General features: G+C 56.2%; 2 protein-coding genes across 12 annotated transcripts in view; one reads left to right on the plus strand and one right to left on the minus strand.

The window, feature by feature from the left end:
* KDM5B (lysine demethylase 5B) overlaps positions 1-10,807 on the minus strand; it is a 90,109-nt gene extending 79,302 nt beyond the window's left edge. For 4 of the 8 annotated variants that reach the window (XR_012033385.1, XM_072831445.1, XM_072831441.1 and 1 more), the window contains exon 1: positions 10,550-10,807. Coding sequence is in view for 5 of the 8 variants with exons in the window: in XM_072831445.1 (XP_072687546.1) it covers positions 10,550-10,792 (243 nt within the window). In the remaining 3 variants the exon portion in view is untranslated. Of the gene's footprint in view, positions 1-4,479; positions 4,631-5,297; positions 5,428-6,522; positions 6,742-10,549 lie in introns of those variants that run through there. The other 4 variants (XM_072831443.1, XM_072831442.1, XM_072831449.1 and 1 more) reach the window with 4 other exon arrangements.
* A 3,079-nt stretch (positions 10,808-13,886) lies between these two features.
* Positions 13,887-19,946, plus strand: LOC140636012 (alpha-1,3-mannosyl-glycoprotein 4-beta-N-acetylglucosaminyltransferase-like protein MGAT4E). Of its 4 annotated transcripts, none has more exons than XM_072831451.1 (4): positions 13,887-14,018; positions 17,293-17,440; positions 17,778-17,874; positions 18,756-19,946. In XM_072831451.1, the coding sequence occupies exons 2-4, from the start codon at positions 17,315-17,317 to the stop codon at positions 19,895-19,897; spliced, it is 1,365 nt and encodes a 454-aa protein (XP_072687552.1). In that variant the 5' UTR covers positions 13,887-14,018; positions 17,293-17,314; the 3' UTR covers positions 19,898-19,946. The 4 variants fall into 4 exon arrangements, with proteins under 4 accessions (XP_072687552.1, XP_072687553.1, XP_072687554.1 ...); XM_072831452.1 differs by lacking the exon at positions 13,887-14,018 and adding an exon at positions 16,745-17,215; XM_072831453.1 differs by lacking the exon at positions 13,887-14,018 and adding an exon at positions 16,745-17,091.
* The last annotated feature ends 942 nt before the right edge of the window (positions 19,947-20,888 follow it).

The following is a 20,888-nucleotide window of genomic DNA, read 5'->3' on the forward strand; positions in this document are numbered from 1 at the left end:
CCAGGAGTTGGCCTGAAGGTCAAATTTCTGCATAGGTTCCAAGAAATGTGTAATAAATTAACAAAGCCACTGATTAAAATTGAGAAATACAAGGGTGCCTGGCTGGCTCAGTCGGTGGAACATTCAAGTCTTATCTTCAGGTTGTAGGTTCAAGTCCTGTGTTGGATAGAGAGATAACTTAAAAATAAAATCTTTAAAAAAAGGTTTTTTTGAGAAATACAGTCCCCATTCTAATTGAGCAAAGTGACCATCATTCACTAAAGGCTAGAAACCTCATTCCTAACTGCTCAAAGCTCACTCACACCCTGAATAGGACGAAAGCTAAGCGAAATTTTCTTTACAACTGAAGGTCACTAGCTTATTCTCAATCCCAATGCTGCTAATCTGCCATCTGCTTTTCTCTATCCAGGAAAGGGGCTATTACATTCCCTATGCTTTTGTGTCTGAGTATTTTCATAGTATTTTTAAGATTTCATTTATTTGAGAGAGTGTGAGAGAGAGAACACATGAGCAGGGCGGAGGCGACAGAGGGAACGGAGAGAGAGGGAGAAGCTGACTCCCCTGCTAAGCAGGGAGTCTGATGTGCAGCTTGATCCCAGGACCACCTGAGCCAAAGGCAGATGCTCAACTGAATAAGCTATTTTATCATAATAAAAAGATCTTACTTTACACACTGGAAGTGACAGCTCTGGAAAAGTAACTAAACTTTACACCCAGAAAGTAAGTTCATATGATGAAAAAAGAAAAAAGAAAAAAAAAAAAAGATATACAGATGGGATGACTCTAGGCCCAGCCTAAAGTTGTAAGGCAATGAAACTTTGAGAAGTGGTCTCCAATGAAAGATCTGAATGTTTTAAAAAGGGGTGGGGGGAGAACTTATAAGAATGCATTTAGTCGGGATCGCTGGGTGGCGCAGCGGTTTGGCGCCTGCCTTTGGCCCAGGGCGCGATCCTGGAGACCCGGGATCGAGTCCCACGTCGGGCTCCCGGCGCATGGAGCCTGCTTCTCCCTCTGCCTGTGTCTCTGCCTCTCTCTCTCTCTCACTGTGACTATCATAAATAAATAAAAATTAAAAAAATTAAAAAAAAAAAAAAAAAGAATGCATTTAGTCAAATTCCACATCTTTGTTCCAAACATCACACAATTATGGAACAGAGATGTCTCACTGCCCTGGTGGCAGCTTTTCCTCATTAGTCTGGTTCATAAACTTGGGGATTATAAAAAGCACATTCACCATAGAAATCATCTAATAGTTAATAACAGAAAAAGCAGCATTTTTGGAAGAATTTTTGGAGGTGTACAAAGAAAGGTAGCATCTCATTTAATTTTTCTCTTTAATCCCATGCTAAGACACAGCAGTTAATAAATCCTTGCTATGCTGCATACAATTCTCGGGTTTCAAAAAAGCTTCTCACAAATCAGATTTTAAATCCCAGTTAGAAATTTCTCAAACTTTAATATAAAGCAAAATTTGAGGAGCCCAAGTGATACGGCTTTCCCAAAGAACCACTCTACCCAGCCACTTACTCCAAAGGGACTCATCAGTTTGCCTCTGGTGATTCCTCCTCCAATGACCCAAACTTAAAATTTCAGAAAGGAAAGTACAGACAACTCTTCAATTCCCAACATTTATTCCACTTTTTTTTTTTTTTTTGAGATTGTTCTGCATTTAAAACAGGTATATTAGCATAATCTCCAGAGAATATCTAAATCTCTTAGCAAGGAAAAATCACACCACCAACTCAACACAACTCAAGCTGAAAGGTCTGTATAAGGAGGAAAGCAAGGATTTTCCAGGCTCCTGGTTTTTTAAACCTATACACGTCCTTTGGAAAGAGGTGCACAAGTTTCCTAGAACCTAAATCTATGAACCTAATTAGCACTTTCATGCAGTGGAGGGGGGTATGAGTTCTCCCTTTATCCTTCTCTATAGTCAACCTTTAATGTAGTCCAATTAAGACAAGAAGTTACAAAAGTCTAGAAAAAGATCCCATTTATAGCACATAAACCAGATTCAATTTTTTTTTATCCAATAACTTATACAATGAATTTTTTTCTTTTCTTTTCTTTTCTTTTTAATTTTTATTTATTTATGATAGTCACAGAGAGAGAGAGAGAGAGATGGGCAGAGACACAGGCAGAGGGAGAAGCAGGCTCCATGCACCGGGAGCCCGACGTGGGATTCGATCCCAGGTCTCCAGGTTCACGCCCTGGGCGGAAGGCAGGCACTAAACCGCTGGGCCACCCAGGGATCCCTTTTTTTTTTTTCTTTCTAAAAGAAAATTACCTCACTGGAAGATTTCTAGCTGCCTACTAAAGTACCCTAAACATCCTAAACTTTGTTGTCGTCCCCCAAATTAAGCAAATAAATGAGTTCTGCTGATCAAACAGAAATACTCTTAAATTTAGGCCAACACATCAGAAAGAAAATTAAGGGCCTTTGAGACAAAGATTGAAGTTGAGAGCTAATAAATTTCCTCTAATTTTTTTTTATCAGTGTATCTCAATAATGAAAGAATATAAACCCCAACTTTAACACAACACTAATACTTTTCAAAGGCAATTCTCAATTTGTTTTGTTCTTTAAAGAGGTTTAGGTTGCCTGTTTAAAAACAAATCCTGTAATCTCTGGTAGGGAAATTTTTCTTGGGGGTGGTGGTGGTGGTATGAATCTTAAGCTGATCTGCCTCACCTTTTTGCACTATCACTCACATTCTATCCTAAAAGTCTATTAATTTTGTTGATTAGTTCACTAAAAGTTAACAACTAGGTGGAGAGGTTCATGGCTCCTAGTGTGACTAATTTACCATTTACCACCGGCAAAGTCAAATTCAGCTAAACACCCATTCAAAGACTAATAACAAATGGAGTTTGTTTTTACTTTAAGACAGACACTTTCAAGCTACATCTATAGGACTTAATTCAGCCTCCTAAGTGAGAAAAAAAGTTTTTCTTCTGAGTAGTATGGTTCTAAATTTGTCTTAAAAGGCAGTTATAGGAGATCCCTGGGTGGTGCAGCGGTTTAGCGCCTGCCTTCGGCCCAGGGCATGATCCTGGGGTCCTGGGACAAGTCCTGCATTGGGCTCGCTCCATGGAGCCTGCTTCTCTCTGCCTGTGTCTCTGCCTCCCTCTGTGTGTGTATCTCTAATGAATAAATAAAATCTTTAAAAGAAAAAAAAAAGGCAATTATAAGTGAGCAAAAGAGGGTTTCTTTTAAGTGTGATGAAAATGTTCTAACATTTGTGATTGGTTCTAACATTGGTGATGGTTTTACAACCCTGAAACTACTTAAAACTACTACTGATAACATTTTAAATCCATGAGTTATATGGTACACGAGTTACATTTTAATAAAGCTGTTATTTATTTTTTGTTATATTTTATTTATTTATTCATGAGAGACACATGGGGGGGGGGCGGGGAGAGAGAGGCGCAGAGACAGAGGCAGAGGGAGAAGCAGGCTCCCTGTGGGGGGAGCCCACCCTGGGACTCCATCTCAGGACCCTGGGTCACAACCTGAGCCCAAGGCAGATGCTCAACCACTGAGCCACCCAGGCGTCCCTAAAGCTGTTATCTTTTTAAAGTAATTGTAAGTTTTTCTTTTGCTCAAAGAAGTTTCTACTGATAAGCCTTTTTCTCCAAATGTTAAGAGGCCTAAGGTGACTAAAGAATCACAATCAAGAGAAAAACTCCAGGACACCAAAGGAACTGGGAAAACAACAGAGAGGGTTAGGTCAAAGTCAATCAAACCTAAAATTAGGGAGATTGATAGGCTGGGAGGAGAGTAAAGGAGCTCTAGATCATTAACGCCTCTAACCAGACAAAGACGTGTATTTAAGCTCCTCCCTGCTCCTAATGGTAGAACCCGCAGGCGCACTCAAAGACGCTGACTGTGTTAACACACTTGAAAGTTTTTCGCTTTGGCTATAAAGATGAAGGGATCAAAATAATGACCCACAGAAAGTTAAAGCTGAAAAAAATGTGTTTACTGTGCCATCTGGGGTTTGATTTAAATCTCTTATTTTTGGACACTGGCAAAGAAGAAATATGTGGAATCTGCCTATCTATGGCCAAATGTTAGGCGTTTGAGGGCAACAAAGAAAGTCATTAAAGCCATCAAGTATATTCCAATCAAACTTGAGAGACCCAAAAAAGTATCCACCGAGCAGCCAACTATTTTTTGCCTAATGGTTACACTCCTAATATTAATCATTTCCAAATACCACAAAGCAAGATGAAAATTTGTCCTTAAAAAGACATCTAAGCACATCAAGGAGGAAATGAGAGTGTACATTTTAAAGGCAGCAAAACCAGAAGTCGGACTAATTGTAAGTTTAAAAAAAAATTTTTTTTTAAAGCCCAGGAAATAAATCTGGTTGTCCTACATACTTGATGTAATCTGAAAGACGTTTATGTTCCCCTTTAAACTTTCAATTCAGGATCTAAGTCTTTTGAGCGTGTTCCCTTCACCGCATTTACCTCACTAGATCCTCACAAATTTCCGTGAAGCCCAAGTTTGCAGAGGGACGAGAGTTCGGGAGCCTCACGGAGAGCAGCCACGGACGCGACGTGTGTAAACACCATTAATTAAAGATACGGAGATGAGGGCAGGCGCAACCCGCTGCGGGGCTCCTCCCCGGCCCCGGCCCCGGCCCCGGCCCCGGCCCCGGCCCCGGCCCCGGCCCCGGCCCCGGCCCCGGCCCCGGCTCGCCCGGGAGCCGCCGCCTCCGGACGTCACGCACACAAGTCGGAGCAGCGCGGGCGCCGCAGGCCGGACGGCGGAGTTCCCGGGCCCTGGGGTCTGCGGCCACTTGCCCACAGCCTCGTGAGGCAGGCCCCGGGCGGTCCCTGACCCTCGTCCCAACGAGGCGCTTCCCGGGCTCCAACTTCTGGGAAGATCCCTTCCGCGCTCCTTCCAACGGGCGCTGCCCGGGCGGCACAGAGTTCGCCACACAAAGGACGACGGGAGCCCCGGGCACGAGGGTCTCCAGCGCGGCCTCCCGGCGCCCCCTCACCCGCCGGCCTCGACGCCCTGCTCGCCTCACAAGATGGTGGCCGGCGTGCGTGTGGCAGCGGGAGGCAGGCCGAGGACGGCGCCCCGGGCTCCTCCCGCCGCGAGGCGAGGCGAGGCGAGGCGAGTCAACCCACAGGACTGTGGGTGCTCGGCACACTCGGGGCGCCTTCCCGGCGGGGCACAGGCTCAGCTACGCGGCAAGGCTGAAAGGCCAGCTCGGCGCGGCCGCCTCAGCCTCCTCGGCCCCTTCAGCAGCCTCGGCCACCTCATCCACCTCAGCTACCTCGGCAGCCACCTCGGCCGCCTGATCCACCTCGGGAGACAAACGGTGTATTTTCAAACGTTTCCCCCGGACGAGCGGACGAGCGGACGAGCGGGCCAGCCGTCTTCCGGGGCACGGATCTCATCTCCGTCTTCAAACTTGTCCGAGAACCACCAAGGCGGGGAGCCTGCGTTTAATTTGGGGGAGAAAGGAGGCGGGAGACAGCAGGACCCCCGCCACTGAAGTGTCACTACAAAGGGCGAGCCGGGCGGGGGCGGGGGCGGGGGCGGGGGTCTCCGACGGCAGCCCCAGCGGCCCCCGCCCCGCCCGGCCGCAGGCTCAGGCTCTCAGGCTCCGCGGGGCCGCCAGGTGGGCGGGGGGCGGGGGCGTCGGCGCGCGCCCAGTTCCGGGTGGGGGCGGGGCGGGAGGCCGGCGCCCGTTGGAGCCGTTAGCGAGGACTCCGCGCTCGCAGCCCCCGCGCCCCGCGCCCCGCGCCCCGCTCGCGGCTCCGGCGGGGCGCACCTCGGCCTCGGGCGCGGGCCTCGGGCCCGACACGTCCGCCGCCCCCCAGCCGGGCCCCCCGCGCGGCGCCGGCCCCCCGCCCCCCCGGCGCCCCCCGCACACTTACGGCCCCCGCAGCGGCCGCTCGGCGCCCTCCCCGCGGCCCCCCCGCCCCCGGCAGCGCGGGGCGCCCCCTGCGGCGGCCCGGCCCGGGGGACCCAGGAGGCCGGGGCCCGGGGGACAGGGGGCGCCCCCGCCTGCAGGGTGGGGCGCCCAGGTGAGGGCCGCTCCGGGCCGCCGCCGCCGCCACACAAAGGACCAGGGGCTCCCGCCGCCATATTGAAAACTTTCGTCCGCGCACGACAACTCGCGAGTCCCCCACCCCCACCCGGCGCGCACCCCCGCACCCGGCGGAGGCGAGCCCCGGCCCGCCGAGCCGCGCCGCCCGCCGCCGCCGCCCCCGGCAGGAAGCGCCCCGCGCCCAGCGCGGCCGCCGCGCCGCCCGGAACCGAACCCGAACCCCCACCCCCGGGCCGGGCCGCCCTCCCGTCCGCCCGGGCCCGCGGGGCGGCCCCGCCGAAGCGCCCGGGAGGAGCCCCGGCCCCCGCCCGCGGCCTCGACGCCGACCCCGGGGCAGCCCCGAACTTGCCGCCGCCCCCGCCCCCGCGCCCCGGGCCTCCCCGGCCGCGCGTCCTCGCTCCCCGCCCGGGCCGCGAGCGGGCTCCGGGGCGCCGGCGTGACTCACCGGCGGCGGCCGCACCTTACAGATCCCCGTCTGCTCGGCGATGGGCCGGATCTTGTGGATGAAGGCGAAGGGGTCGGCGAACTCCTCCCAGCTGGGCTCGAAGACCGGGCACTCGGGGGGCGGCAGGAACTCGCCCAGCGGGCCCGGGCCGCCGAGGGGCAGCGCGGGGCGCGGGCCCGGGGGCAGCGCGGCGGCCGGCTCCATCGCCGCGGGGCGGCTCCGGCGGCGGCGGGTCCCACTTGTACTCGCAACGGCAGCACCTTGGGCTTTTTCAGCCTTCCTCCGACGACGTCTCGCCGCTCCCCACGCCGTGCGCCTCCGCCGCCACGGCGAGGAAAAAGAGTCCCTCCCCGCCCCCCGCCCCCCCGCGCCCGGCGCCCGGCCCCGCCCCCGCACCGGGCGGGGCCGGGGCCTCGGGGCTGCGGGGCCGCGCGCCCGCGCTGCTCGCCGGTGCGCTGGGGCCGCGGCCGGTGCCCCCAGAAGTTAACGCGCGGGTGGAGGAGGAGTCGCGCCCGCACGCGGGGCAGGCGCCGCGACCCGAGGTCACACACTTGGGGAAACGCCGGGGACCGGCAGGCGGCGTTCGGCACTGGGGGGGGGGGGGCGGGGGGGCGGGAAAGGGTCCTCCAGGTGGGGGGAGCGCCTGGAACATACCAACAAAATGGAGGCGAGACAACAATGGTTAGGATGTTAGTAACCAGCCGGCCCGTGAGCGCTGGCCCGTCCCGGGCACCGCGTCTAAGCGCTCCGCAGGATGCGCCCCCGAACCTGCACGGCCACCCCACGGGGCAGGTCCCCTCCTTCCCACTTTACAAACAAGGAGTCGGGGAGGCCCAGGTCAGAAGCAGTTCGCCCAAGTTCGCACCGCTAACAAGTGCTGGAGACGGTCCCTGGGAGGGACGGGGGTCGCGGGAAGAGCGGTCCTCGAGCCGCACGATAGCGAGGTGGGCGCCAGGGAAGCAGAAGACAAAGTAATGTAGACGAGAAGGGGGTGCCGGAGTGAGGACAGCGGTGCTGTCCGTCAGGAAGGGGGATTCAAATGTAGGAGATCAATTAGGACCGCGACACATTGCGGAGGGACAGTAAGGTGTCCGGGATGACTCGGGCGTGGAGGGTCCGCCGCCGGAGTGGTTGCGGCCCGGCGGCATCGCTGCGGCATCCCCCAGCTTGTACACAGGAGATCAGCAAGAGAAGGGAGATAACGTGGTCCCTCTGGATGCGTTGAGTCTGGTCCGTCGGAAACCTTTAACAGGCCGGACGGCACAAATCTGGAGATCAGAAGTGGAGATGAGAATCTGGAATTCTTTAGCCTGTGAGTGGCAGCCATTATCTAATGCTCACTGTGTGTAACGCAAATGCTTTGCCTGCTCGTGTTGAATGTCCACACCATCCTGAGCGGTGGGTACTGCTATCCTCTCCATTTTGCGGAGCAAGCAATGCAGGCACAGAGAAGTAACTGTAAGAGATGTGAGCACTGTGGAGGCGGCAGGGAGGGGGGCAGGTTGAGTGCCTGGTGTCCTGCCCAGAAGAGGACAGAGGACATTCAACAAGTAGGACCTCAACACACACAGAAAGATCGCGCTTATCCAGCCCACCCCATGGAGGTGCCGCTTGGGTCAACAGGGTCCTAGCTCTGCCCTCAGGTTCACCTTGAGGAAGGAAGTCTCTCTGACCCTTAAGGATTAAATTTAAAAAGAGGGGGAGGGGAGAAGCCTGCTCTCCAGGAAGCCCCTCCCACAGGTACCTGGGCCCCAAGGAGTTCAAGAGGTCCTTGCAGAAGGTCCTCCTCCTCCTCTTAGCTCCCTGAGCCTGCTGGGCTCCCCCCTGCAGGGCAGACAGGCCGAGGGGCAGCTGGCATCCCACCCGCACAGGGTCCCCGGACGGTCGGGACACAGTGAGCTACGGTGAAACGTCAACGGTAGACCTGGGTGGGAGGTCTGGAAGGATCTGCCGCCAAATTCTTTTAACTTTGCTGGACACTGGAGCATTTTTCGTGGTGCAGCGCTGGAGGGAGAGTCGCTGCGCGCGGCCGCGGGCGTGCGGCTCCGGGGGCTCCTGCTGCAGTTTGATTTCCTGTCATGTGCTCCTTCCTGGGGGAGCGCTCGGGCTGTCCCCGCACCCAACGCGGGCGCCGGCGCGGATCCGCCAGACCCCGGGGAGGCCGCAGCCCCCGGGCCGTGGCGCCGAGAGCTCCGCCGACGCGCCGGGAAGGACGAGCCGCGGCGGGGCCCCGGGAGCCCTCGCGCTCGCAGCCCGCGGGCTCCCTCCACTTCCGGTAGTGCCCCTCGCCGCCGAGCTCGCGGGGCCCGGCTCCGGCCGCCGCCGCCCTGCTCCCCGCGGGCCCGCCTGACATCGGGGGGCGCCGGCGGGGGCGCGGGGGGCGCGGGGGCGCGGGGGCGGCCGCTCCCCCGCCCCGCGGGAGCCGCTTCCCGTGCCCTTTATGATGTGTGTTTACATGCGCGGAGGGATCCCTCCCAGCTGACAGCCACACCGCGGCCGGCTCTTCTTTTTTTAAAGAGCCTGGGCGCGGGCGCTGATTGGCCGGGGCCGGGGCGCGTCAGCCGCGGGGGGCGGGGCCCGGGCCGCATTGTCTCGTCCCGGGCTGGCCCCGCGCCCCGGAGGCCGGACCTGGGCAACCCCCGCCCGGAGGTCCCGGGGCCGGAGCTCCCGGAGGCCCGGGCGGCGGCGCCCCGACCGGTCCGGTCCGGCTTCCCCGGGACACGGGCTCGGAGCCCGGTCGACCGGAGCGGAACCGAGCCCTGCGCCGAGTGCCACGTCTCCAGGAACCCCTCCTGCCTCCGGGACGACACTCCGCCCCACCCGGGCCTCCGGCCCCAGCCCGCCCGAGCCGCGCAGCCCCGGATCGCGGTCCCCGTCCTCCTCCGGCGCGGCCGCTCCCAGCCCCCCAGGGCCCCCAGGCCCCGCCCGCGCCCCAGGCTGCCCCCGCGGCCCCCGCGGCCCTTCCGGTCGCCTCCGTGGGACGCCCGCGCTCCCGGCTGGCAAACGGGGAGCGACTCTCTCCTCCCCCCGGCCCCGGCCCCGGCCCCACCCCGCCTCCCGCAGCCGGGCTGCTGGGGACCCGGCCCGCCGACGAGGGGCCCGCCCGGCTACCCTGCAGCCCGGGAGGGGGCGGCGGCCCGCGTAGCACGTAGCGCACGTGTAGGGGCAGCTCTCCACCCCCCGCCCCTCCGCCCTCCACCCCCCCCGCCCCTCCGCCCCTCCGCCCCTCCACTCTCCACCCCCCGCCCTTCACCGTCCACCATCCACCCACCCGCCCCTCCACCATCCACCCCCCTCCGCCCCTCCGCCCCTCCGCCCCCCACCCCCCGCCCTTCACCGTCCACCATCCACCCCCCCTCCGCCCCCCCGCCCCTCCGCCCCTCCACCCCCCCGCCCTTCACTGTCCACCATCCACCTCCCCTTTGCCCCCCGCCCCTCCATCCTCCACCATCCACCCCCGTCCGCCCCCCCGCCCCCCACCCCTCCTCCCCTCCACTCCTCCACCCTCCCTCCGCCTCTGCACTTTCCACCCTCCGTCCGCCCCTCCACCCCCCAGCCCCCTCCCGCCCTCCGCCACCCTCCACCCTCCACCCCCTGCCCCTCAACCCTCCACCCCCCCACCCTCCAGGCCGCCGCCTCCCACCACTTTCCCGGGCGGGGGTGTCCGCCTTCAGCCCTGACCTCCGGCGTCTGCGCCCCTTCCAACAGCGTCCTTCCCTTCCCAGCCTCGCGGATCCTCTCTTGCTCCTTTCCCCCAACTGCCCCGGCGGACGGGCCTTTCCTCAACGTTTCCACGTCTGCCTCAGGCCCTGCGCCAATTCGGGGTCATCCTCCCTCTCCCAGCTCTCCTGGTGTCCCGGAATGTCTGGTGTAGCGCGTCCCCTGCGGACCCCCACAGACCCGGCACCTCGAGAGGAGCTGGGGCCTCTGGCCGCCCTGTGCCATGTATCCCGTGTACCCCACCGCGGCCCGGGACAGCTGTCCCCTAACTTAGAATGTGTCTTTCCCGCCGGGTCTTGGCCTATACCTGGCGCTCCTCCAGACTGGAAGCCGCCGGAGGGGAGGAGGACGGTCTCCAGCCCCGGCACCAGGCGCGCGGTAGAGACCACGAATCTCCACTGAAGGGAAGGGGAAGTAGCCTGGAGGGTCTGTGGCTCCCACTGGCTGAGGATGGAGAGGAGGAGGACCTGGCTGCCCAGGTGAAGCACCAGAAGACCTCACAGTGGATGAGCATGTGGGGGCTGGGGGCCCAGCGCCGGGGTAAACCCATCTTCCTCCATCCCCTGCGCTGCCCGTTTCCCTGGAACCAGCAGCCCCTTGTCCTCTACTGGACTAGTCTCTACTGGGGGGCTGCTTTTCTCCACTACGCCCTACCCTAGCTAGCTACCGGGGCATCTTCTCACATTAACTCGCTCCATGACAAAGGGTCTCTGCTCTGGGAAGCTGGGTCTGGATCCTGGGAGACACCTGATAACTAAATACCCACCCCTTCCTCCTCCTCCCCACCTCCTCCCAGGGGTCCTGGGCGCCCTTCTCTGCTGACTCAGCCCGAGGGGATCCAGGGAGCGGGGCTTTGCTTGACTGGGGTGTGGGGCCCAAAGGGCTGGACCACCCTTGGGCCCCGTCCCCTGGGAGCCTCCAACAGACACTGGCAGGTGGGGCAGTTCCCACGGCTGGTGCAGCCGGCCCTGCCCGCAGGCGTGGGGAGGGGCAGAGTTACCCACACACCACTTCGGCTTCCGCTTGGGCTTGGGGGGGGTTCCTCCCTTTCTGGTTGGACCACTTTGCAGGCCCTGGGCTCCTGTGGCGCAGCCCTGAAGCCCTGAAGCCGAGAGGCAGAGAGGGAGACTCCCGCTCCTGCTCATCCCAGAGCCGCGGCCCGACGGAGGTCTGCGTGGAGGCGGCCCTCTCGGCTCGCAGTCTGGCCTTGGAGACTTGGAATGTTTGGAATTGTCTGTATCAGGGATGAAAGTCTTCCAACAGGAAGAAAAGGACTTCTACACGAACTGTGTTACAACTTTGGGGACACTCCAAAATCCACCACGCTCACTGGAAATTCACGGTGTTCAGCCAAATGCGGTTGAGTGACCAGCGCAGGGCGGGACACACCGAATGCTAAATGCAGGTTCCGCTGCTTCTCTCCCCAGGCAGGAAGTGGGGACCTGCGAACAGCTAGAAATACTGTACTGACAGCGTGACCCGTGGCTGCAGGAACCCGCAGTCCCGGGCGTCGGCGCTGGGAAGTAGGTGGTATCGGCGGCATTGCTTTTCAGATGGGGAAATTGAGACTCAGAAAAGTTGACGAGCCAGAGTCACACAGATAATAACAGAGTGAGGCCGGCGCGGTGATCCCAGCGCCTTTGATCTTCCCCAGACACCAAGCTGACTTCTCTTCAGCCGAGGAGGCAGAGGAGCCGGCTCTCCCCACTGGCCGCCACGTCCATTCTCTCCCCCAAGCCGCAGAGGCTCCAGACGCTGGCTGTGATCCCCCGTATACTTCTGTTTATATCCCACGAGTTCCACGAAACAATAAAAGTTTCACAGAACAGCACTTGCCCTCACACAGGGAAGTGCTTCCATGCTAATTGAAACCCATGCAGCTGGTCTTATGGCCGTCACCGTGAGTTTTTCCTGCTGTTTGGGCGGTTTTCAAGATGACACAGATCGAGCAGTGAGCTCGCTCTACTCGTGCCCATCTAATCTTGAATTTTGGCCCCGGCCCCTCCCCACCCCCCTCCACGTCTTCTGTAAGTCCTCCAGAACGTTATCTACATCATATACAAAATTGATCATCTCTGATCTCTTCAGTCTGTTTTTCATTGTTCATGATTCACTTGTCTGCAATCTTCTATTCATTTTCTTCCTACCCCTGTCCAGGGCACTTCAACCTCAGGGGTGACTCCGTGCCTCATCTTTGTAGCGCCTTATCCCGAACTAGGTGGCCAGGATGAGACGGGGATCTAGCGTAGCCTGCCAGTCTCCCAGGACCTGACTTGGAGCAGTGGCCAAAGACTTCCATGCCCATGGTGGGCAGAAGTAACAGGAAACTCAACCAGGTGGAGTCCGAAACTGAGAAAGCATGTTCAGTTAGGGGGGCCATCACCAGTCAGGCCAGGGTGGCAACAAGGTGCATTTTTTCAAGAGAAGCCAAAAGTCTAAGTTTTTACATGAGCTCTCCTCATTTTTAAATATTCAGTTAAAAACAGATTTTTAAGAACCAGAGTGTGGGCCAAATGGGCTTGTGATCACCGTGTTCTGTGTGGAGCCACCTGCCCCAGAGAGGCTAGTTGGACGATGAGATGAGCTTCAGACCTCCAGAAAGAACGATGGTTGCCAAGGGAGCATCAGCCGAGGCACCCAGAGAGAAATGCTGGAATGGAGGTGGACTCCTGCCCCGTCCCTACCCTGTGGGTCAAGCTCACGCTCCTCGGAGAACTCTGACTTCCAGCAAAGTCCAGAGCCCACACCCAGGACATACCGTGGCAACAGGCACAGTGCCATAGATGGCCTACCTATCACTGCAGTGCTCACGAGGGACCCGGGCGTGTCAGTGCTTTTCAATGCGTATCCCCCAGTTCTTCTTATTTTGCTGCCTCTAAAGCTCTCAGAGAAGTGGAAACCGAATGACAAGACATGGAAAGGTCTTCAAAGTGCTATGCATCAGAGTAAGAATCTAAAAAGTTGAAAAATAAATAAAAATCAAAAAATAAAAATAAAAGTTGAGGTGAAGCTTTCGGAATTAGAGACGGACCTCACACACGTGAGGGAAAAGAAGACAGTGCTGGGGCACCCGAGTGGCTCAGTCAGTTAAGCACCTGACTCCTGATTTTGCCTCAGGTCATGATCTCAGGGGCATGAAATCAAGCCCTGCATTGGGCTCTGCACCGGGCATGGAGCCTGCTTAGGATTCTCTCTCTCTCTCTTTCCCTCTGCCCCTCCCTCCTTCTATAAATAAATAGCAATGCTGTCATGGTTGACAACAGTTGTTCCTTATAATAAACAAGCTAACATTTATTGAATGCCTGCTATATGCTAAGCAATTTAGTGTGAATGAGATCTTAAAATCCTCGTAAGAACTCTTGAGAATAGGCATCGCTCTCTTCATTTCCTAAGTGAGGAACTGGGGTTCAGAGAGGCTGAGTCATTTAGGCAAGATCACACAGCCAATAAGTTTAGCAAAAACAGATCCTGTCCAGGCTGAGTCCAGAATCTGCACCTTTAACGGTCACCCACACGTTGCCCATCTCTGGCATGCTGTCCAGTCCTGGTACTGCTGTGGCCCTGGCACCTAGCACAGTGTTTGTTGACGACATACATGATCTTTCACCATTATCACATAATGCCTGATAATTAGTGAGCTAATAAATACTTGTGGAGCATGTCCTCTGGGCCAACCACTAGGCAAAGCACTGTAGACATCGCATCGGAGAAAATAAAGTCCCTGCCCTTCAGGGGCTTCTGCTCCAGCCCAGTGGATAGAGACACAGCACATACGGGTAAGACTTTGTAGTAGAAATCAACGTGAAAGAAAACAGAATATGGACTCGAGGGATGGGCCGGCGGGGTGGGAGGGCGGGGGAGTGGCACTTTAGGCACAGTGACCTGAGGAAGAAGAATATCCGGACTCAAATCTGAATGTTGGGAAGAAGACGGCTCTTGGAACGTCCACAGAGAATAGTTCCGAGAAGAGGAGTACCATAGGATCTCCAAGGGATGATGCCCGTCCCCACAAAAAAAAAAAAAAAAAAAAAAGCCATTGGGTAGGGGGATGGAGTCAGAGGCCGGCAGGGGCTGCATCAGCCAGGATCTCGTAGGCCGTGGTCTGGAGTTTGGATTTCGTCTTAGTTTCAACGGCAAGCCACTGGAGAATTGTAGGTCCAGAAGGGATATCATTTGATTACAATTTTAAAAAGTCCCTCTGGGGGCCCCTGAGTGGCTTAGTTAAGTATCCAACTTTTTATTTTGGCTCGGGTCATGATCTCAGGGTGCTGAGATCAAGCCCAAGGTCTGGCTCCCTGCTCAGCACGGTATCTGTTTTGGGATTCTCTCTCCCTCTGCTTCCGCTCCCTACCGCACTCCCTCAAATAAATACATCTTAAATAGTGTCTCTGACCGCCACATGGAGAATAGATTGCAGGAGCACAGGGGTAGAGGTAGAGACCAATTAGAAGGTGGTGCGATAGTCCTGGCAGGCTTTTGCTGTAGTAGTAGAGGTGGGTGAGAAAAGGTCAGGCTGGGGGATACATTTTGAAGGAAAAGGGAACAGGACTAATAGAAGGTAGAGGCTAGTGGAAGAGAGGCGTCAAGGATGACTTGTAGGCTCTTCCCCTGAGTACATGGGCAAATGGTGGTGCTGTTTCCTGAGATGGGGAAGACATGGGGGAGGTGTGCAGAATCTGTGGTGCTGTCCTGGCTCTGTTCAAACAGATCCCTCTTACTCGTCCAAATGGAGATAGATACTCAATGGTCAGATCATCTGGGGCTCGGGACAGGGGTCAGGGCTACAGGTAGGATCAGCCCTGGGTCATCAGCATGCTTGTGTATATATACGTACGGACCCGCAGGCTTATAGATGTATAAGCCCATAGATGGGGAACCACGTATATGGGTATAAATACATATGCAGGTACACTGTCTATGTAGGTACATACTTACACACACATGCATGTAAAATAAACTGAAAGCCATGGGACTGGGTTGGATCACCCAGGGAGAGTGTGTGGAAGAAGCGAGCCAAGGACAGAGCCCTAGGACATTCCTACATTGACAGGTTGGGAAGAGGATGAGCCAGGAAAGAAACAGAACCATCAGTGCAGCAAGAATGACGTCAGGGAAGAAAGTGTTTCGAGGAGGAGGCAGTAGTCAACCATGTCGAAAGCTGCGGGGAGGTTGAGTAAGAGGAGAGAAAATGTGACATGACGTGGGGCTGCAGCTAGAGGCAAGGCTTCCAAGGAATTGTGCTGTGTTAGGGCCGCAGAGAAATGGGCAGGATTTGGAGAGAACATGAATTTATATTTTTAAGTTTTTTTTCTAAGATCTTATTTATTCCTGAGAGAGGCAGAGACCCAGGCAGAGGGAGGAGCAGGGTTCCCGGGGAGCAGGGAGCCTGATGTGGGACTCGATCCCCGGACCCTGGGGTCACGCCCTGAGCCGAAGGCAAGGCCCTCAGCCAGAGCCACCCGGGCACCCCAAGAGAGGACATGAACTTAGGGATTTTGCTTTTTGGTCTGTTTCCCACTGGGATGTAGGGGAGCCCCTTGTCAAGATGATGGGAATGGCCCGGCAGAGAGGGAGAAAGAGGGTCCCCCACCCCACGCAGAAGAGAGAGAAAGGGTCGTGGCAGGGGTGAGGCGCCTGAGGCGGTGGAAGGGAGAGGGAGTCGAGCCGAGTAGGGCGCTGGGCTCCAGGGAAGTGCAGGGCAGGGCGCTGGGAGCCTCGGGGTCCTTCTCTGGATGAACAATAACAACAGCTGCAAGGCTTGAAGCGCCCAAGGCGCCCTCTACCTCCTGCTCCAGAGCATCTTGGGGGGGAGGGGACAGGAGTAACCTCGAAGGAGCTTAGCTCAGGGTGGGGAGCCCAGAGGCCTCGGCTCCCTCTGCTGGCCTCACCCCCTCCGCCACTGCGTCGACGGCCCCTCTGCACCCCAGCCCTTTCTCTCTCTTGCCCGCCTCTTCCAGAAGTCTGTAGGCCTCGGGGGCTCGGGGGTGGCCCTCCGCTGGGACCTGTAAGTGGCCAGGAGGTTCGGGGGGCCAGAGGCGCCCGTGGTGGTGACCGGCTGTCCCCGCCGAGCCTCTGGCCCATAGGCCGCGGGAGCCCCGCGGGGGGGCCGCCTCTCCCCGTCTCAGGTGGCCCTGGTCTGGTCGCCTGGTGGCGCGAGGTCCTGGCACGGGGAACCCGGGTAAGAGTCTTCTCTGCGAAGACTTCCTGCCGTGTTCACGGTGTATCTTCGTGACTGTCACAGTGAAGTTCCATGGTTGAGGGAGAGGAGCGGCTCCCCGGGGGAACAGTGGCCCCGATGCAGAACGCAGGGGCTGGGTCAGGGCCTCGGAACACAGACCTTGCCGCCTGGATTTCCTTGCCTTTGCTGGCAGGCATGGAGGGGAACCAAGAGCAGGCCGCGGGGTATTAAGGCGCTTCCTGTGATCCTTTAGAAACAATCGGGGAACCGCGTTCTCGCTGGAGAGAAGACGTAAAGCGGAGGAGGAAAGCGGTAGACGATGCTGAATCAGCCTGAGGTCCAAAGCCCAACATCACGGAAGGACTTTCCCCCACGCTCACAGATCGCGTTCTGATCAAGGAACGTGAATAAGGATTAAAGACTGGAACACATTAAGGACGTCCTTTATTAAAAACTAAGAAAGGCGCCAAATCCCTAGCACTCAGCAGCAATTCAAGTTCAGCAACTGTAGCAAACGGACTTTTGTTTTAAAACCGCAAGGGTAGGTGGTGGCATCTGCTTCCTAAGCCCTGAAGCCCCAGCTGCCCTTCACCGTGTTGAGAAGGGAGCCCTCTGGGAAAGTTGGATCTCAACAAACCTGTAAGGAGAAGGCAGCGGAGGTCACAGGACAGGTGACATTCTTTCTTTAGTCAGGGAATGAGGCTGTCATGCTCCCTCATGTTCCAGCTCAGGTGAAAAGAAGTTAACGAGGAAGAGGAGGAAGGATAGAATTTGGGGGAGCGAGGCGGCCTCCAGGTGATGAGGGAGAAGCCCTGGGCGAGGGTGGATGGAGACCGGGCCCAGCTGCTGAACACGTCGCCTCTCTGCTGCAGGAGCCACGGCCCGTCCGATGCCATGCGCTGCTCCGTCAGGCGCTGCCTGGTAACCCTGGTGGCCATCGGCTTCCTGTGGCTTTTTGTCACTTTGAGGGTCCCCGAGGAAATTGAAGAGGATGAAGATGTGATGACCATCAAAGGCCAGGTAGCAGCCCTTGCTCTCGGGGTGGGATTGAGGGGGAAGGGTGGGATTGGTGCGGGCAGGGCGGTTCTCAAAGCCCTGCACCTTCTCACCTGAGAGCAGGAAGCTCCGGAGGGCGTTGAGCTATGAACGCGGGCCCATGGGTCCGTAAGGAAGCTGCTCCCCCCAGGATGTGCCAGGGTATGGAAGAGAGGAAAGGCCTTGAGCCTCCCACACGCCAAGCCCGGGCGGGCCTCACTCTCCTCCCTTCCCTGGAAGAGCTTATGAGAAGCCTCGAGGGGCTCAGCCCTGTTCTTTCTACGAAAGGAGGTTCATGCTTTGCCTTTTGTCAATGCTCTAGGAGGACAGTTACGGCAAAAGGAAAGACCCGAGGTTGCTGGAAGACTGGCAGAACCTTACCTTCAAATATATTCAAACAATTCAGTGGAGAAGAAAGAGTGAGTTCCAAGGAGGAGCCTGGGGTACCCTGGGGGGAGGGGGGGTAGAGGCGTCAAGGGCAGCACGGGAGCCAGGAGGGAAAGCAGAAGGGAGAGGAGAAAAGCGGGCCTGTGCCGGGAATGTTTGAATCCGGCAGACGATTCCACGCCCCCCTACACACACACCGTGACGTTCCCGTATCAGGAAGGAGGAAGGAGGAGGGGAAAGGTCCCTGTTCCAGAACCGGCTTAGAAAATATTTGGAATAGGAGAGGCTTTAGATGCATCGTCCAAATTCCTCAGTTTTGTGGATCAGGATCTAAGCTCAGACGTCAAGGGACTCGCTCAAGGTCACACAGTCAGTGGCAGAACTGGGACAAGAACCTAGGGCTCCTGACTCAGAAAGAAGTACTTTTCCCTTCACCCAAAGGTGAGCTTTGGGAAGATGAACTGGGCGAAACAACAAGAATCATAATAACTATAAAATTAGCTAATACTGACCGAGCACTTAAACCATGTGCTACAAAATCCTGGCTCCACGAAAACTCAAAGGGACCCGCAGGGACTCAGAATCACCCAGCTCAGTGCTCCTCAGACGGTACTCTGCCCACAAGGGTACTTCACTTGGCGATACCGTTAGAGGGCAGGTTCCGCTTATCTAGGAACTCAGACTCTGCGTTCCCAACCGGCTTCCACATGACACTGATGTTGCTGCACTAAGGACCACGTTCTGAGTGGCACGAGTCGAAGCGTCCTCTCCACCACGACAGAGCGTAGAGGGGAACTAGGAGAGGGAAGAAAGGCACAGGGACGGTCCCAACAGCACCGCAGCCCCCAGCCTCTGGCTGCCTTTACCCCCAGCCCGAGGTGCACTGACAGTTCCCCTGTTTGCCCCTCCTTAGCATGGCTGACAGTGGGCATCTCCTCAGCGACACAACCAGATCAAAGAAACCTCCTGTACACCCTGGTCTCTCTGTTCCGTGCCTCCTCTAAGACTGAGCAGAAACGTCTCACAGTGCTGGTCCACCTGGCACACTCGGACCTCACCTGGCTCAGAGAAACCGTTCTCCGTATTTCAACCCTGTTCAGCCCACAGATCTTGGCAGGGCAGTTGCTACTGATCCATGCTCCGTCCGATGCCTACCCGCCCTTGGAGGACATGAGGAAGGAGGCCCATCACGGGGAATTCTACTCCAGGCAGAACATAGATCACGCCTTCCTCGTGAGCTTTGCCGCAAGGCTCTCCGAATACTTCCTGTTACTGGAGGACAATGTCTTTTGTGCCCCCAGTTTTATCACCCACATCCACTGGAAGGTGGACACCATGAAGTCTGACCCCTGGGTGCTCCTGGAGTTCTCTAATATGGGCTTCCTTGGCAAACTCTTCCACAGCAAGGACCTCCCACTCCTGGCCCATTTCCTCCTCCTCTTCTACAAGGAAAAGCCCCTCGACAGGCTGATCCCCCACTTCCGTACCCTCCTAGCTCAGAAAACCCCAATCATCTGCAGACCTTTCCTTTTCTACTACAGGTTCTCCTACATCTCTAATGACACCCAGAAGGCCTCCCCCATTCAGAAAAAGAACCTCGATGGTCCTCACAACCCACCCGGAGCCATTTTCACCGATATGAAGGTTTTTGATGTTCATTTCCCCTGGGAGGCCTACACTCTGGATGAGTCATTCTTCTGGACCCACAATGTCAGTGCGGGGAACCACCTGACAGTCATTTTGAACCACCCAGCGAACCTGAGCAGAGTGCAAGTGTTGACGGGCACCATCGTGGATGGAAAGTACACCTTAGAGAAGGGCGAAGTGGAACTGGGCTATGACCCCGAGGGGATGCCTCAGTACTGTACCAGCTTCACCTTGCTGGGCCATCTCTTGGAAGGGCAGATGAATCAGGAGATATTTCTGAAAAGTATAGGGTACAATGTGAGCTGCATAAGGCTGGTGGTGAAGGCTAGTCAGGTCGGCGGTCTTATAATCAGGCATATTTACCTCTGGGAGGAAAATGCCAACGATACGGAAGCAGCTCAGAGCTGAAGGTGAATCAGTAGGAGTGTAAAAAAATTAAAGTCTTGAAGCCGTTCCATCCCAGCCTATCTGAGTGACAGAGGGGAGATGCCAGGGAACCAAGCGCAGAGAGGGAAGCCTCTATGATTCTTTCAGTGCCACCATGATGTTAGTAGACCTGTTCATTCTTTTTTCTCCCCAAACAAGTGATTCTTATAGGATAGTTTTTTTTTTTCTGGGAGCAGATACAGCTTAGCCTAACTTGGGGAAAGACCTTGGTCACCTCTAGAATGTTTAGATTTGGGGGGATGCTGAGATCAGGTCAGAGTGCTTGTGTGGGTGCAAACACACACTTACATGTTGACCACAGTCAGAGGCGGGGGGAGTGTAAAGTGGTAGTAGGAGGGTAAATGGGGAAATCATGGGATGTCCCTAAAATTGACATCATAGGGAGCCAAGAAAGTGACTCTCATTAGAAGTCAAATTCTCTGAAATTCAGGAAAGCAGCAGATGGGCTGATAGCAATAAAACTAAGCCCTTAACTCCATCTTCTATCTTTTTAAGCTGTTTCATCGTCCCTGTCTAGCTTCATCCTTTCCTCACAAACAAACTTGGACATAAATAGTTTGTAACTAAAACATTCCCTCCTTAACTCTGGCTTCTACATCTGCAATACTTGAGAGTCTTCCCTATTATGATGACAAAAATAGTCAAAACCCAGTTGTATTTTTTTCAGAGCTCGTTCCCCGTAACTCTCTGCATACTACACGGTACTAACTAGTGTTCCTTCTTGAAACAGCCTTCTTGGCTTCTGGGATCCACCCATTCATCAGATACTTGTCGAGAGCCTACTATGTGCCGGGCACACAAAAAAGCTGCTATTGAGGTTGAGTGCGTGGTCTTTTGAAAGTACAGACCCGCTCTTCCTAAAACATTCTTGGGGGCTTAGGAAAGGCTTCTTGGAAACTATGCTATGTAAGCCTAGACCTGATAGATAATTAGAGAAGATACCCAGGTAGCG

This window comes from Canis lupus, chromosome 6 (assembly GCF_048164855.1).
Source record: "Canis lupus baileyi chromosome 6, mCanLup2.hap1, whole genome shotgun sequence".
Taxonomy (NCBI): domain Eukaryota; kingdom Metazoa; phylum Chordata; class Mammalia; order Carnivora; family Canidae; genus Canis; species Canis lupus.

Excerpts from the sequence above, each read along its gene's own strand:
- LOC140636012 (XM_072831451.1), top strand. The coding sequence starts at position 17,315 with ATGCGCTGCTCCGTCAGGCGCTGCCTGGTAACCCTGGTGGCCATCGGC. Across the intron at positions 17,441-17,777 it reads TGATGACCATCAAAGGCCAG|GAGGACAGTTACGGCAAAAG; the intron begins GTAGCAGCCCTT and ends TCAATGCTCTAG. Across the intron at positions 17,875-18,755 it reads AATTCAGTGGAGAAGAAAGA|CATGGCTGACAGTGGGCATC; the intron begins GTGAGTTCCAAG and ends GCCCCTCCTTAG.